Below are 17,363 nucleotides of genomic sequence, written 5' to 3' on the forward strand. Positions count from 1 at the left end.
CTCTTTCGTTCCCTCTTGTTCCTTCTTTTTAAGAGATGGAGTCTCGCTCTCTTGCCCTGGCTGGAATGCAATGATACAATCACAGCTCACCACAGCCTTGAACTCCTGGGCTCAAGTGATCCTTCCTCCTTAGCCTGCCCCACGTAGCTGAGACCACAGGCGCGTGTCACCACGCCCAGCTAATTTTTTATTTTTTGTAGAGTCGAGGTCTTACTGTGTTGCCCAGGCTGGTCTTGAACTCCTGCCCTCAAGTGATCCTCCCCTTTTGGCCTCCCAAAGTGCTGGGATTGCAGGCATGAGTATGTTGAATTTTTGAACTTCCTATAAAATATAGACAGACAAATACTCATTATTCTACCCTCTTTATTTTTTGATAATTTATAAGATTGTGGTTCAAAGGTTTCCAAGTTCATTGGTTTATTCCATAAATATTTCTTTTTCTTTTTCTTTTCTTTTTTTGAGACGGAGTTTTGCTCTTATTGCCCAGGCTGGAGTGCAATGGCGCGATCTCGGCTCACCACAACCTCCGCCTCCTGAATTCAAGCGATTCTCCTGCCTCAGCCTCCCGAGTAGCTGGGATTACAGGCATTCGCCACCATGCCCGGCTAATTGTGCATTTTTGGTAGAGTATTTTTAGTTGGTCAGGCTGGTCTTGAACTCTCAACCTCAGGTGATCCGCCCTCCTTGGCCTTCCAAAGTGCTGGGATTACAGGCGTGAGCCACCGCGCCAGGCCCACAAGTATTTCTGGAATGCTTTCTGTACACATGGTGCTGGCGCTGGGGATGGAGGGAACAGACAAGGTTCCAGCCCTCCTGGGGCTCATCTTTTTTTAAATTTAATTAATTAATTTATAAGCTAGTCAAATTTAGCAGTGGGGGTGGGGGTTGCATGCCAACTTTAGTGACACTAATAAGTTCTGATAACCAAGGCCAGGTGCGGTGGCTCACGCCTGTAATCCCAACACTTTTGGAGGATTGCTTGAGCCCAGGCATTGAAGACCAGCTTGGGCAACATAGTGAGACACCATTTCCATTAAAAAAAAAAAAAAAAAGTTCTGATAACCCACTACCATTGGACCAGCCCCGGGGCTTGTCTTTTGATGGAGGGAGACAGAATAAGTAAACAGACATAAAATAACAATGAAGGCTGGGTGCAGTGGCTCACGCCTGTAATCCCAACACTTTGGGAGGCCGAGGGGGGAGCAGATCACTTGAGGTCAGGAGTTCGAGACCAGCCTGGTCAAGATGGTGAAACTGCGTCTCTACTAAAAATACAAAAATTAGCCAGGTGTGGTGGCGGGCACCTGTAATCCCAGCTACTTGGGAGGCTGAGGCATGAGAATCGCTTGAACCCGGGAGGCAGAGGTTGCAGTGAGCTGAGATTGTACCACTGCACTCCAGCCTAGGCGACAGAACGAGACTCTGTCTCAAAAAAAAAAAAAAAAAAAAGATGAATTTATTACATCTTAGGCGCTTCACAGCACTTGTCTCCCATGACTCTTGTTTGATTGTGGCCACAGATTGTCCCCTTCCCTCACTCCTTTCCTCTGTCCTCATCTCCCATTCCTTTCCCAGCGTCCCCTGCACTTCACGCTGGCAGCCTCAGTCCTGTGCACTTGCTGCTCCCTCCTCCTGGAAACCTCTTCTGCCTTCTTCCCCCTCCCACCTGGCCATCCACAAGGCTCACTCCCTCCTCACCCCTTTCAAGACTCTACTCAAATGCTCCCTTCTCAGGAAGGCTGTCCCTGCCCTCCTTTGAATGAATATAACTTCCCCCATATGCGTCCTTCTTTACCCTAACCCTGTTGTCCTTTCCTTTCCTTTCTTCTCCTCTCCTCTCCTTTCTTTCTTTCTCTTTCTCTCTTTCTTTCTCTTTCTCTTTCTTTTTCTTTCTTTTTTTTTTTTTTTTTGAGACAGGGTCTCCCTCTGTTGCCCAGGCTGGAGTGCAGTGGTGCGATCTCAGCTCACTGCAGCCTCCGCCTCCCGGGTTCAAGCGATTCTCCTGCCTCAGCCTCCTGAGTAGCTGGGGTTACAGGCGTGTGCCACCATACCTAGCTAATTTTTTGTATTTTTAGTGGAGACGGGGTTTCACCATATTGGTCAGGCTGGTCTCGAACTCCCGACCTCAGGTGATCCGCCCGCCTTGGCCTCCCAAATTGCTGGGATTACAGGCGTAAGCCACCACGCCCAGCCAATCAGGGCTCTTTGAATTCCTTCACTGATTTATCCCCAGCGCCTGGAACAGAATTGGTGCTCTGTAAATATTTATTGAATGAATGACATTGAACAAACAGTTGCATTGAACAAAATCTCCTCTATGCCTGGCCTGGTGTTGGGTGGTGCAGGAGGCACAACAGTGACCACGATGGTTCCAGTCCTGTCCTGCTAGGGCTCCCAGTCCTAAATAATGAAGGCAGTTCCAGGGCTCAGTCCTCACTGGGGCTCCTGGAGAGGAGACAGATCCATCCCCAAGCACCGATGACCCAGTGTGGTCAGAGCTGGGGCGGGGTAGCTGGGGCAGGCAGAGAGAGGGCTTCTTTGGAGGAGAGGGCATCTGAGGGGAAATGTCAGTGTTGAACCCAGTGTAGACAGTGTGCTAACTCAATTAGAGGCTGAGGATGTGGCTGAGATCAGAGGTGGTGTGGGCTGTGTCCGGGAATCTGTGCTTTGTCCCTAGGGCACTGGGGAGCCATGAAAAAGTTCGGAGCAGGGAAAGGAGATAATTAGACTCAAGCTACATTTTGGAGGGTGGATTCAAGGCAGGAGAGTCTAGGAGCCTGGAGACCAGGCAAAAGGCTTGGAGGTTCCTGGATCAGGACAGGCCTTGGGGAGGGAGAGGAGAAAGGAGAGCGCGGGTTTCAGAGCGATTTTGGATGTCAGATGGAACTTTCTCAGGGGAGGCTGCCAGGGTGGAGGCGGGGCAGGAAGCTGGGCAGGCAGGGAGGCCAAGAAGGTTCTAGGGGGTGGAGGAGCCTGAGGTGTTGGTTTAAGGAGCAGCGAGAGTGGGTGAGTCAGAGCCCCCACCCCCACCCCAGGAATCCTCCTTCGGAGGGAGCGGCCCACTGTGGACCAGGCTGCCACTCCTGGAACCTTCGGAATTCACCTTGCGCTCCTCTGCCCAGGCGGCTCTGCAGTGTCTCTCTCTCTCTTTTTCTGTCTCTATGTCAGTCTCCTTTCTACCTCTCTCTCAGTCTCTTTCTTCTCCATTTTTACTTTTTCTTTTATTCTAACTCCCTTTCCTTTTCTTTCTCGCTCTGCCTCCTCCTGTCTCTCCATCTCTCCCCCGCTCCGCCGCCGCCCTCTCTCTGTCTTCCTCCTGGTCTTGCTTAGATTCCCCCAGGTTCGTTCCCGCGGGTCCCTTGGCGGGAGCTGGAGCACAAGGCCCAGGGACAGAGGGGTGGGTCCGGGCCAGACACCTGGTGCCCCCGCCGGGCTGGGGGCGGCTCCGGAAACCCAGACAAACCCCGGAGTCAGGGACCCAGCCCCGGCCCAGCCCGCCCTCCCACCTTATCTCTTCCTGGCACCTTCCCCTGCTTCCTCTCTGGAAAAGCCATCAGCGCCCTCCCGCCTACCCTCCTTTGGTCCCTACGGAGCCGCCCTTCGGCCCTGCCTCCTGGCTCCATTGGCCCGCTCTCACAGGCCCCACCCCCAGCCTGGCCACACCCCTGCCCTGATTGGTCCCTCAGACCCTTAGGCACTCCCTCCTCCTCTTCCTGCAGGTTCATCCATGGCTCCCCAGTGCCGTTCAGGACACAGGAGCATGGGATTCAGGGTCCGCTGTGACCAAGGCTCACTGCCCCTCCTTTGCCCCGTGTCGCACCCCCACCCCTGCTCCTCACATATGAGTCTGCCACACTTGGTCGTCACCAACAATAGCCATACTGTTAACCTCCCCTCATGCTCTCCTCCAAAGATACCAGGCCTTCCTGGACTCTCTGGGAGGAGGCATTCACCCTCCTCCCAGTGCCTCAGTTTCCCATCTGTACGATGGAGGGTGTGGACGAATCCTCTGGCTCTAAGTCCTTTGGCTGAAGTGATAGCTGTTAGAAGGGGCGATTTTATGATGCTGTGATACGTAAGGCCAAGATCTTGGGAGGGTCTGATTCTAAAGACGCCAAGATGCCCTGAACCTTCAGACCACATTCTCTGCAGTGGCCCAGTGACATTCATTCAGCAGCTGCCGATCGCATGTGGCACTCTTCTAGGCTCTGGGGACACAGCAGGGAACAATGATAAATTCCTTTTCTCATAGAATTACTTTTTAGTGGGGAAGCAAACATTAAACAAATCAATGGTTATGAAGAAAAATGAAGCGGAGGAAAGAGGGGCTGGCGAGGGACTATTTTAGAGCGCTCTGAAGGAGAGGAAGGGGTAAGAGGAAGGGGTGAGCTGAGTGGCGATCGGGTGGAAGAGCAGTCCATGCAGTGAGAACAGCATGTGCAAAGGCCCTGGGGCAGCCATGTACTTGATGTGTTTGAGCTGAGAGCCTAACGGGGCTGGAGACAGGGTGGTGGTGGAAGGTGGAAGAGATGAAGATTTAGAACCAGTCAGGGACCACCAACGTTCTCAGCAGTCTAAATTTGTGATTCTTTAAAAAAAAATATATATATATACACACATATATATACACATAATTTTTTTTTTTTTTAGATGGAGTCTCTCTCTGTCACCCAGGCTGGAGAGCAGTGGCATGATCTTGGCTCACTGCAACCTCTGCCTCCCAGGTTAAAGTGATTCTTGTGCCTCAGCTTTCCGAGTAGCTGGGACTACAGGCAGGTGCCACCACACCTGGCTAATTTTTGTATTTTTAGTAGAGATGGGGTCTCACCATGTTGGCCAGGCTGGTCTCGAACTCCTGACCTCAGGTGATCCGCTGGCCTCGGCCTCCCGAAGTGTTGGGATTACAGGCATGAGCCACTGTGCCTGGCCTAAAAGAATTTTTTAACTAGTCTTTTTTATTGAACATTTAAGACCATCTCATGGAAAGGCATTCATACTTTATCAGACATGATTCTCCCACACCTCACCCCACCAGCTCCCAGGGCCTCTTTTCTAGAGGCAACCCCCATAAGTAGTTTCTTGTGTGTCTTTCCAGATATACTGCTTTTTTTTTTTTTTTTTTTGAGACGGAGTCTCGCTCTGTCGCCTAGGCTGGAGTGCAGTGGCGCGATCTCGGCTCACTGCAAGCTCCGCCTCCCGGGTTCACGCCATTCTCCTGCCTCAGCCTCCCGAGTAGCTGGGACTACAGGTGCCTGCCACCATGCCTGGCTAATTTTTTGTATTTTTAGTAGAGGCGGGGTTTCACCGTGTTAGTTAGCCAGGATGTCTCGATCTCCTGACCTCATGATCCGCCCGCCTCTGCCTCCCAAAGTGCTGGGATTGCAGGCGTGAGCCACCGCGCCCGGCCAATATACTGCATTTTGTAAAAGCATTTATTTATTATTATTTTTTTGAGACTGAGTCTCACTCTGTCGCCCAGGCTGGTGCAATGGCACGGTCTCAGCTCACTGCAACCTCCACCTCCCAGGTTCAAGTGATTCTCCTGCCTCAGCTTCCCATGTAGCTTGGATTATAGGTGCGCACCATCAGCCCGTCTAATTTTTGTATTTTTAGTAGAGATAGCATTTCACCATGTTGTCCAGGCTGGTCTCTAACTCCTGACCTCAGGTGATCGACCCGCTTCAGCCTCCCAAAGTGCTGGGATTACAGGCGTGAGCCACTGCGCCTGGCCTATTTATTCATTTTTTTAGAGACAAAGGCTCGCTGTGTCACCCAGACTGGAGTGCAGTGGCGACATCATAGCTCACTTCAGTCTCAAACCTCTGGGCTCAAGTGATCCTCCCTCCTCAGCCCCCGCAATTCGCTGGGACTATAGGCGCGCGCCAGTACACCCAACTAGTTTTAAAATTTTTTTTTAGAGACCAAGTCTTGCTATGTTGCCCAGGCTGGTCTCGAACTTCTGGCCTCAAGTGATCCTCCCTCCTTGGCTTCCCAAAGTGCTGGGATTATAGGCATGAGCAATATTTAATTTTTGAGCTTCCTATAAAATATAGACATACCAATATTCATTATTCTGCTCTCCTTGTTTATTTTTCGATAATTTATAAGATTGTGGACCAGGTGTGGTGGCTCACACCTGTAATCCCAGCACTTTGGGGGACCAATGCGGGTGGATCATCTGAGATCAGGAGTTCAAGACCAGCCTGACCAACATGGAGAAACCCCATCTCTACTAAAAATATAAAATTAGCTGGGCATGGTGGTGCATGCCTGTGATCCCAGCTACTCAGGAGGCTGAGGCAGGAGAATCGCTTGAACCCAGGAGGCAGAGGTTGCAGTGAGACAAGATCGCACCACTGCACTCCAGCCTGGGCAACAGAGTGAAACCCCATCTCAAAAAAAATAAAAAATAAAAAAATAAAAAAGATCATGTTTCAAAGGTTCTCAAGTTCATTGGTTTATTCCACAAATATTTCCTGAGTGTTTTCTGTACAGATTGTACTGGTGCTGGAGATGGAGGGAACAGACAAGTTTCCAGCCCTTCTGGGGCTCCTTTTTTTTTTCTTTGAGACAGTGTCTTGCTCTGTCATCCAGGCTGGAGTGCAGTGGTATGATCATGGCTCACTGTAGCCTTGACCTCCCCGGCTTCAGTGATCCTCCCATCTCAGCCTCTTGAGAAGAGAAGATTAATAAATCAAGTCATTAGGCCGGGCGCGGTGGTTCATGCCTATAATCTCAGCACTTTGGAAGACTGAGGCGGGCGGATCACAAGGTCAAGAGATCGAGACCATCCTGGCCAACATGGTGGAACCCAGTCTCTACTAAAAATACAAAAATTATCATGGTGGCGGGCGCCTGTAATCCCAGCTACTTGGGAGGCTGAGGCAGGAGAATGGCGTGAACCCGGGAGGTGGAGCTTGCAGTGAGCCGAGATTGAGCCACTGCACTCCAGCCTGGGCGACAGAGTGAGACTCTGTCTCAATAAATAAATAAATAAATAAATAAATAAATAAATAAATAAAGTCATTATTTGCACCACTGCACTCCAGTCTGGGTGACAGAGCAAGACTCTGTCTCAAAAAAAAAAAAAAAAAAAAAAAAATCCACTGTCCATTTGGGAGAAAAAAAGAGTGAAGAAAGCAAAAAGCGAATAACATCTTAGTATTGTTCTTAAAATAATTTTGACCACAGGAACCCCCGAAAGGATCTTGAGGACTCCTGGGTTTCCTTGGACCACACTTCGTGAATTGCTGCTGTAGGGCCTTGTCGGCTTCGGTAGAAATTTTGAACTTCAATAAGCAAATAGAGAGTTATGAGCAGCATCCCCTGGGCTCATGTTCCTTCCTGAAAAATGCCCTCTCGGGCCACTGCTGCATGGAGGAAGGGTTATTGGGGCAGGATGGGGAGCTGGGAGACCTGTCGGGCCACTTGGGTGTCTCCCCAGGCAAGAGAGGATGACTCTCGAATGGACATGGTGGCCACTGAGGTGGAGAGAAATGAGAAGTAGGGGAGAGGCTGGGCGTAGTAGCGGGTGCCTGTAGTCCCAGCTACTCAGGAGGCTGAGGTGGGAGGATGGATTGAGCTGGGAAGGTGGAGGTTGCACTGAGCCGAGATTGTGCCACTGCACTCCAGCCTGGGGGACAGAGCCAGACCCTGTCTAAAAAAAGCAAAAAAGAAAATAAAAGTAGGGGAGAGGGAGAGACATAGGAGGAGGCAAAAGGGACTCATTGATAGGTTGGATGTGGCTACTTAACAGGAGGAAGAATCAAATATCAAATCAATAATGATTTCAAGAGCTGGGTACCGTGGCTCCCGCCTGTAATCCAGCACTTTGGGAGGCTGAGGCAGGCAGATCATTTGAGGTCAGGAGTTTGAGACCAGCCTGGCCAACATGGTGAAAACCCCTCTCTACTAAAAATACAAAAATCAGTGGTGGCAGGCACCTGTAATCCCAGCTACTCGAGAGGTAGAGGCAGGAGGATTGCTTGAACCCAGGAAGTGGAGGTTGCAGTGAGCCAAGATCATGCCATTGCACTCCACCCTGGGCAACAGAGTGAGACTCCCTCTCAAAAAGAAAAAAAAAGTGATTTCTAGAGCCGGACAGGGTGGCTTCCGCCTGTCATCCCAGCACTTTGGGAGGCCAAGGCGGGTGGATCTCTTGAGGTCAGGGGTTCGAGACCAGTCTGGCCAACATGGTGAAAGCCAGTCTCTACTAAACATACAAAAATTGACCAGGCATGGTGGCACGTGCCTGTAATCCCAGCTACTCGGGAGGCCAAGGCAGGAGGATTGCTTGAACCCAGAGGTGGAGGTTGCAGTGAGACAAGGTTGCGCCACTGTACTCCAGCCTGGGTGACAGAGTGAGTGAGACTCCGTCTCAAAATAAATAAATAAATAAAAATAAAATTTCTAGATTTCTGGCCTCAACTGGGAAGGCAGGGCTGGGGATGCCCTTTTCAGAGATGGGCACAGCTGAGGGCGACACAGCTCTGGGGGCTAGGCTCAAATTCCACTTAGGGCATCCTGGTATGGAGCTATCCAGGAATGTTGACAGGGCAATTAGCTCTGAGTCCTGAGCTGGAGGGAGAGGCTTAGGCTGGTATGCAGATTCGGGAGTGGACCTCTTGGAGGGGTGTTTAAAACTGGGAGGGACTCAGCTCACTTAGTTAGCAGAGAGGAGGAGCCCAGGGTGAGCCCCAGCAGGAGGAGGCCATGGGGCTCACAGTGTGGCGCCTCCGCCTGCAGCACCTGTAACTTGTCAGAAATGCAAATTCCCATCTGGGCAGTGGCTCTTGCCTGTAATCCCAGCTACTTGAGAGGCTGAGGCAGGAGGATCCCTTGAGCCCAGGAATTTGAGGCTGCAGTAAGTTATGATCGCACCACTGCACTCCTGGCTGGGTGATAGAGCGAGACCCTGTCTCCAAAAAAAAAAAAGAAAAAAAAGCAGGCCAGGCGTGGTGGCTCATGCCTGTAATCCCAGCACTTTGGGAGGCCATGGCAGGTGGATCACCTGAGATTAGGAGTTCAAGACCAGCCTGGCCAACATGGAGAAACCCCGTTTCTATTAAAAATACAAAAAAATTAGCTGGGTGTGGTGGTTCACACCTGTTAATCCCAACTACTTGGGAGTCTGAGGCAGAAGAATTGCTTGAACCCAGGAGTTGGAGGTTGCAGCAAGCTGATTGCACCACTGCACTCCAGCCTGGGCAACAGAGCGAGACTCTGTCTCGAAAAAAAAAAAGACTGGGCACGGTGGCTCACACCTGTAATCCCAGCACTTTGGGAGGCCAAGGTGGGCAGATCACGAGGTCAGGAGTTTGAGACCAGCCTGACCAGCATGGTGAAACCCCATCTTTACTAAAAATACAAAAATTAGCTGGGCATAGTGGCGCATGCCTGTAATCCCAGCTACTCAGGAGCCTGAGACAGGAGAATTGCTTGAAGCCGGGAAGCGGAGGTTGCAGTGAGCCAAGATCGTGCTACTGCACTCCAGCCTCGGTGACAGAGCGAGACTCCGTCTCAAAGAAAAAAAAAAAAGACAGAGAGAGAAAAAGAAATAAAAGAAATACAAATTCTCATGCCCCAGCCCAGACCAAGTAAATCAGAATCTCTGGGAGTGGGGCCGGCAGCCTGTGTTTTAACAAGCCCCTTGGTGGACCCTGATGCAGGCTGAGGTGAGAACCCTTCCCACAGGTTCACGCTTACATCATCAGCTACCTGAAGAAGGAGATGCCCTCTGTGTTTGGGAAGGAGAACAAGAAGAAGCAGCTGATCCTCAAACTGCCCGTCATCTTTGCGAAGATTCAGCTGGAACATCACATCTCCCCTGGGGACTTTCCTGATTGCCAGAAAATGCAGGTGGGAAGCTGCCCAGGAGGGAGTGTTGGGGGTGGGTGATGGGAAGGTTGGTTTCTGGAAGCTCTGAGATGGGACCTCAAAAGCCAGAGGGATGGATGGCAGGTTCTGGAAAGCGCCTCCCTCAAATAGTTCCGTGGGAGCATGGTTGTATGAGTCAGGCTAGGGGAGTGAAGAGAAAACCCAAAATAACAGTGGCTAAATTAAGATAGAGAGTTTTTCTTTCTTTCCTCCATAAAAAGTCCCAGAAAGTGATCCAGGACTGGTTTGGTGCTTTACAGAGCCAGGGATCTAGTCCCCTTCTGTCTTATTTCTCTTCCATGCCTGGCCTCCAGGCCCAAGGAACTTCATGGTACAAAAGAGCTGTGAAGGCTCCAGCCATTGTGTCTGCATTCCAGCCAGCAAGAAGTTGGGAAGGGGGCCAGGCGTGGTGGCTCACGCCTGTAATCCCAGCACTTTGGGAGGCCGAGGCGGGCGGATCACGAGGTCAGCAGATCAAGACCATCCTGGCTAACACGGTGAAACCCCGTCTCTACTAAAAATACAAAAAATTAGCCGGGCGTGGTGGCGGGCGCCTGTAGTCCCAGCTACTCGGGAGGCTGACGCAGGAGAATGGTGTGAACCCGGGAGGCGGAGCTTGCACTGAGCCAAGATAGCGCCACTTTACTCTGGCCTGGGCAAAAAGAGCCAGACTCCGTCTCAAAAAAAAAAAAAGAAAAGGAAGTTGGGAAGGGGAAGAAAAGAGTAGTCTCTTTAAGAACGCTGTTTATTTTATTTTCATTTATTTATTTATTTGAGACTTAAATATTTATATTTGTAAAATATAAATATTTAAAATATACACAGCTGGGTGCAGTGGCTCATGCCTGTAATCCCAGCACTGTGGGAGGCTGAGGTGGGTGGATCACCTGAGGTCAGGAGTTCGAGACCAGCCTGGCCAACATGGTGAAACCCCGTCTCTACTAAAAATACAAAAATTAGCTGGGCATGGTGTTGCATGCCTGTTGTCCCAGCTACTGGGGAGGCTGAGGCAGGAGAATCCCTTGAACCCGGGAGGCAGAGGTTGCAGTGAGCTGAGATCGCACCACTGCAATCCAGCCTGTGTGACCGAGTAAGATTCTGTCTCAATAAATAAATAAATAAAGTAAAATATATACGTTTAAAAATTTATTTATATATTTTTTAGAGATTTATTTATATATTTTTCAGAGACTCTGTTGTCCAGGCTGGAGTGCAATGGGGTGATCATAGCTCACTGTGTACTTGAACTCCTGGGCTCAAAGGTCCTTCTGCCTAGCCTCTAGAGTAGCTGGGACTACAGGCACATGCCACCATGCCTGGCTAGCTTTTTTTTTTTTTTTTTTTTGAGACAGAGTCTCACTCTGTCACCCAGACCGAACTGCAGAGGCGTGATCTTGGCTCACTACAACCTCTGCCTCCCGGGTTCAAGCAGTTATCTCACCTCAGCCTCCCAAGTAGCTGGGCCTGCAGGCATGTGCCACCACGTACAGATAATTTTTCATACTTTTAGTAGAGATGGGGTTTTGTCATGTTGGCCAGGCTGGTCTCGAACTCCTGGCCTCAAGTGATCCTCCTGCCTTGGCCTCCCAAAGTGCTGGGATTATAGGCAGGAGCCACCATCCCTGACCAAGAACACTTTCTAGAACAGAGCTGTCCAGCAGTACGTTCTACAATGATGGAAATGTTTCATTCTGCACTGTCCAGTATGGTAGCCACTAGCCACATTCAAATGGAATGTTAACGTGTATTTCTTTTTTCTTTTTTTTTGAGATGGAGTCTTGCTCTGTTGCCCAGGCTGGAATGTAGTGGCAAGATCTTGACTCACTACAACCTCTGCCTCCCGGGTTCAAGCAATTATCCTGCCTCAGCCTCCCAAGTAGCTGAGATTACAGGCATCCGCCACCACGCCCAGCTAATTTTGTATTTTTAGTAGAGATGGGGTTTCACCATGTTGTCCAGGCTGGTCTCGAACTCCTGACTTCAGGTGATCCTCCCGCCTTAGCCTCCCAAAGTGCTGGGATTGCAGGCATGAGCCACTGCGCCCGGCCTGTATTTCATTTTAATTAATGTAAATAAGCACATATGGCTAGTGGCTGCCATACTGGACAGGCTAACAGTAGAAGCTGCACATGCAACCTGTGCTTGCCTCAGTGGACTTGAACTTAGTCATATCCTGGCTGCCAGGGAATCCAGGTTGCAACCTAGGATCCCCAACCCTTCAGAGTCGTGATCAGCTGGCCTCTCTGCCTTGGCTCAGGAAATTCACATAGGGCTGTGAAAGGAATCCATTTTCACAGAAACTGTCCTGGTGCAGTCTGGGCCACTTAGAGTAGCCTGTGTGAGAAGCAGTGTGATGCCAAGCCCACCCCTACACCCCAAAGTGACTTCTTCGGTGGGGAGGGGGTGGTCCCAGGAACCCCTGATGATCTGATCATCTCAAATCTCACCTCCAAATTTGGCAGCCAGCCACTCAGTCCTTTCTGTGTGGTGTGGTAGCACTGTGACAGGAATTGAGCTTTCTTAACTTTCTTTTTTCTCTCCCCGCTGCACACTTTTTTGTTTTGAGACAGCGTCTTGCTCTGTCACCCAGGCTGGAGTACAGTGTGGTGCTATCTTCACTCACTGCAACCTCCGTCTCCTGGGGTTCAAGAGATTCTGTCTCAGCCTCCCAAAGTAGTTGGGACTGCAGGCGTGCACCACCACACCTGGCTAATTTTTAATTTTTTTTTTTTTTTTTTGTTTAGAAATAGGGTTTTGAGGCCAGGTGCAGTGGCTCACGCCTGTAATCCCAGCACTTTGGGAGGCCGAGGTGGGCAGATTGCCTGAGGTCAGGAGTTCGAGACCAGCCTGGCCAACATGGCGAAACCCCATCTCTACTAAAAATATGAAAATCAGCTGGGCATGGTGGTAGGCGCCTGTAATCCCAGCTACTTGGGAGTCTGAGCCAGGAGAATCGCTTGAACCCATGAGACGGAGGTTGCAGTGAGCTGAGATCGCGCCATTGCACTCCAGCCTGGGTGACAGAGCGAAACTCGTCAAAAAAAAAAAAAAAAAGAAAGAAAAGAAAAGAAATAGGGTTTTGCCATGTTGTCCAGGCTGGTCTTGCACTCCTGGGCTCAAGTGATTCTCCCACCTCAGCCTCCCAAAGTGCTGGGATTACAAGTGTGAGCCACCCAAGCCTGCTGAGTTTTTTTTTTTTTTTAACTTTCAATGTTGTACGTGCTGGCTGGGCAGCTGGAGTTGGGTAGAGGGCGGTTAGGGTTCTGGGCTGGTGTGGATGCTCTGAGAAAGCTATACTTGATGCGAAAATATTGAAATCCTTCTCTGCTAGCTGGCAAAGGGCCGCTGCTCTCACTCATCAGAGGGGCCCCAGCCTCCCCACCCTCCAGTAATTCTGGGGCACAGGAAAAAGCCTCTGGGACCTTGTTGCCCAAGTATCTTCTCATTGGTGGGTGCCCGAGCAGAACAGGTTGTTCAGATGTTCAAATACTTCTGCATGTGTCAGTAAAGAGCTGCCACCCTGGCTGGGTGCAGTGGCTCACACCTGCAATCCCAGCACTTTAGGAGGTTGCGGTGGGAGGATGGCTTGAGCCCAGGAGTTCGAGACCAGCCTGGGCAACACAGCAAGACTTGGTCTCTACAAAAAATTTTTAAAACTAGTTGGGCGTAGTGGCGCGCGCCTATAGTCCCGGCGAATTGCGGGGGCTGAGGAGGGAGGATCACAAACAAAAATTTAGCTGGGTGGGTGGTGTGTGCCTGTGGTCCCAGCTACTTGGGAGACTGAGGCCAGAGGATCGTTTGAGGCTGGGAGTTGGAAGCTGCAGCGAGCTATGTTGGCACCACTGCACTCTAGCCTAAGTGACAGAGCGAGACCCTGTCAAAAAAAACAAAACAAAACAAAACAAAACAAAAATGGCCGGGCGCGATGGCTCATGCCTGTAATCCCAGCATTGGGAGGCTGAGGCGGGCGAATCATGAGGTCAGGAGTTCGAGACCAGCCTGGCCAACATGGTGAAACGCCGTCTCTATTAAAATTACAAAAATTAGCTGGGCACGGTGGCGCATGCCTGTAATCCCAGCTACTTGGGAGGCTGAGGCAGGAGAATCGCTTGAAACCGGAAGGCGGACGTTGCAGTGAGCCGAGATCGTGCCATTTGCACTCCAGCCTGGGCAACAAGAGCAAGACTCTGTCTCAAAACAAACAACAATAAAAAAACCCACAACAGCTGCCCCCTGAGCTTCTCCAGTGTCCTGATACCACCTTGCAGCCTGAGGGCCTCAGGGATGGCGCCGCTTGAATTCTGGGTGCCCCTGTCCCCCACCACAGGAGCTGCTGATGGCGCACGACTTCACCAAGTTTCACTCGCTGAAGCCGAAGCTGCTGGAGGCACTGGACGAGATGCTGACACACGACATCGCCAAGCTCATGCCCCTGCTGCGGCAGGAGGAGCTGGAGAGCACTGAGGTGGGCGTGCAGGGGGGCGCTTTTGAGGGCACCCACATGGGCCCGTTTGTGGAGCGGGGACCTGACGAGGCCATGGAGGACGGCGAGGAGGGCTCGGACGACGAGGCCGAGTGGGTGGTGACCAAGGACAAGTCCAAATACGACGAGATCTTCTACAACCTGGCGCCTGCCGACGGCAAGCTGAGCGGCTCCAAGGCCAAGACCTGGATGGTGGGGACCAAGCTCCCCAACTCAGTGCTGGGGCGCATCTGGAAGCTCAGCGACGTGGACCGCGACGGCATGCTGGATGATGAGGAGTTCGCGCTGGCCAGCCACCTCATCGAGGCCAAGCTGGAAGGCCACGGGCTGCCCGCCAACCTGCCCCGTCGCCTGGTGCCACCCTCCAAGCGACGCCACAAGGGCTCCGCCGAGTGAGCCGGCCCCCCCTCCCATGGCCCTGCTGTGGCTCCCCAGCTCCAGTCGGCTGCACGCACACCCCTGCCCCGGCTCACACACGCCCTGCCTGCCCTCCCTGCCCAGCTGTAAGGACCGGGGGTCTCCCTCCTCACTACCGCCAGACACCCCAGTGGAAGCATTTAGAGGGGACCACGGGAGGGACAAGGCTTCTCTGTCTGCCCTTCACACCTCCAGCCTCACGTTCACTTAGGCACATCACACAGACACTGGCACACGCAGGCATCCATCCATCCGTCATTCATTCAAATATTTATTGAGCACCTACTATGTGCCCAGCCCTGTTCTAGGCACTGGGCATTACCATAGAGAACAAAATAGACAAATACATCTGCCCTCATGGAAGGTGACATTCCCAGGAGAGGGCACCTACACAGTCACGCAAACACACACTAATTCCTGGCAGGACCCCAGCCCCTCCCCTGGGTGAGCAGCCCTGTGGTTGAAACGACTAGCAGATAAACAGACCCCCTTCTGCTCGGCTTCCTCCTGCCCAGCCAGGCAACACCCTCAACCGGCTCCATCACATCCTCAGGTCTCGGGAACATGGGGGGCTCAGAGGGGAGACACACCTACTGCTTCCTCAGATGGGCCCCTCCGCAGCCCCTCCCCTTGCTCGGGGAAAGCCCCCAATTCTGCCCACACCCATTTATTTCCTTCCTTCCTTCCTTCCTTCTTTTCTTTCCTTCCTTCCTTCTTTTTTGTTTTTGCCCCCAATTCTGCCCATACCCATTTCTTTCTTTCCTTCCTTCCTTTTTTTTTTGTTTTTGCCCCCAGTTCTGTCCACGCCCCTTCCCTTTCCTGTCCTGTCCTGTCCTTTCTTTCTTGATAGAATCTTGCTCTGTCGCCCAGGCTGGAGTGCAGTGGTGAGATCTCAGCTCACTGCAACCTCCACCTCCTGGGTTGAAGTGATTCTCATGCCTCAGCCTCCTGAGTAGCTGGGACTGCAGGCACACGCCACCACGCCCAGCTAATTTTTGTATTTGAGTAGAGACGGGGTTTCACCATGTTGGCCAGGCTGGTCTCGAACTCCTCATCTCAGGTGATCTCCTCGCCTCGGCCTCCCAAAGTGCTGGGATTACAGGCATGAGCCACCGTGCCCGGCTTCACACCCATTTCTTTAAAAAGGATCCCGTAGCAGGCAGAAAAGCCCCTTCCATCCTGCTCCTCCGAGACTGTACCCCCTTGGAGGTATTTCCGTCCTCCATCCACGTGTCTGTGGCTGGAACTGCCCAGCCTGCTCCTGGCCCCCTGGAAGCCTCCCCACAGCTGGTAATCTGGACTTAAGGATTGCTGGGCCACCGCCTCTCTGCCCACCACCATTCCATATTTAAGTGGAGCCCCTACGTAGAAAGGCCCCGGGGCTTTATTTTAGTCTCCTTTTCAGGGATGTCGTGGGCGGGGGAGGGGGGTTCTTGGTGCTACAGCCCTCTCCCCACCCCTAAAGGGACGCCGACCCTGTTTGCTGCCTTCACCACATATTAGTGCTTGACCCTGGCAGGGGACCCCATGGAAAAGATGGGGAAGAGCAAAATACATGGAGACGACGCACCCTCCAGGATGCTCGCTGGGATTCCCACGCCCACCACTGTCCACCACCCCATGGCTGGGAGGGGCCTCTGAACGGAACAGTGTCCCCACAGAGCGAATAAAGCCAAGGCTTCTTCCCATGTGGCAGTCAGGCTGGCTTGGGACAGGGATCGCCCGCCCTTCCCCAGGGAAGGAGAGACCTGGGCAGGATTTGGGGTGGGGGGAGGCCCCCTTCCGTGCTCTCAGGGGCGGGGTGGAGTCCGTGACTCAATGCAGCGAGGCCTGGTGACTCAGGCCTGGGCTGGGGGCCAGAACGGCATATTTTCCGAGGAAAAGTGACTCTGGGGCCCTCCCCCCGGGACATCCCTCCCTCCCACCTCCCGCGGCGGGGGCCTGGGAACCAAGCCCTGGGGCGTGCGCGGGGTGTGTGTGTGTGTGTGTGTGTATTCGGGCACGAAGTGCTCTCCCAGCTCCCGCCCTGCCCGGCAACGTGCCCTTGCACAACCTGGGTACATAACTCCCGACGCGTAACACCAGGAACACACTAGTTTCTGGTTGGGGAAGTAGTGACCTTGCCCACACGGGCTGCCAGGAGTGTGCGCGCGCTCACGCACCGGGGACTCTTGGCCAGAGCTGGGCAGCGCACCGTGCGCGCCGAGTCCCGCGCACTCACATCCAGGCCACACCCACGGCGTCCCGGGACACGCTGGCCGCGCACTCATCCCGCCCACGCGGGCCCAGTTTCGCGGCTCGCGGCGCCCCCTGGCGGACGCTCAGAAAACAGATAGGCTGTGGTCGCCAAAATCCCTGCCCAGGTGATCCGGCGCTCAGGTCTCGGGGCTGCGATCCAGGGCCTGTCACCTTTCCAACGCTCTGCGCAAGGATCCAGTTGAATTTCGCTGTGTGACCATGCGTGTGTCGCCTGCCCTCTCTGTGCCTTTTTCCTTTATGAGTCCAGAGTGGCTTTTATGAGGCCTGGATTCCTTTGATTTGATTGTTCTGTTTTTGAGACAGGGTCTTGCTCTGTCACCAAGGCTGG

At 52.4% G+C, this 17,363-nt stretch overlaps 1 protein-coding gene across 2 annotated transcripts in view; it reads left to right on the plus strand.

Moving 5' to 3' along the window:
* The window catches only part of EHD2 (EH domain containing 2), a 30,773-nt gene extending 14,309 nt beyond the window's left edge, over positions 1-16,464 (plus strand). For both annotated transcript variants that reach the window (XM_004061066.4, XM_063701492.1), the window contains exons 5-6: positions 9,694-9,858; positions 14,204-16,464. In XM_004061066.4, the coding sequence (XP_004061114.1) occupies positions 9,694-9,858; positions 14,204-14,755 (717 nt within the window). In that variant the 3' untranslated portion in view covers positions 14,756-16,464. The remainder of the gene's footprint in view (positions 1-9,693; positions 9,859-14,203) is intronic.
* The last annotated feature ends 899 nt before the right edge of the window (positions 16,465-17,363 follow it).

Source organism: Gorilla gorilla, chromosome 20, assembly GCF_029281585.2.
Source record: "Gorilla gorilla gorilla isolate KB3781 chromosome 20, NHGRI_mGorGor1-v2.1_pri, whole genome shotgun sequence".
NCBI lineage: Eukaryota > Metazoa > Chordata > Mammalia > Primates > Hominidae > Gorilla > Gorilla gorilla.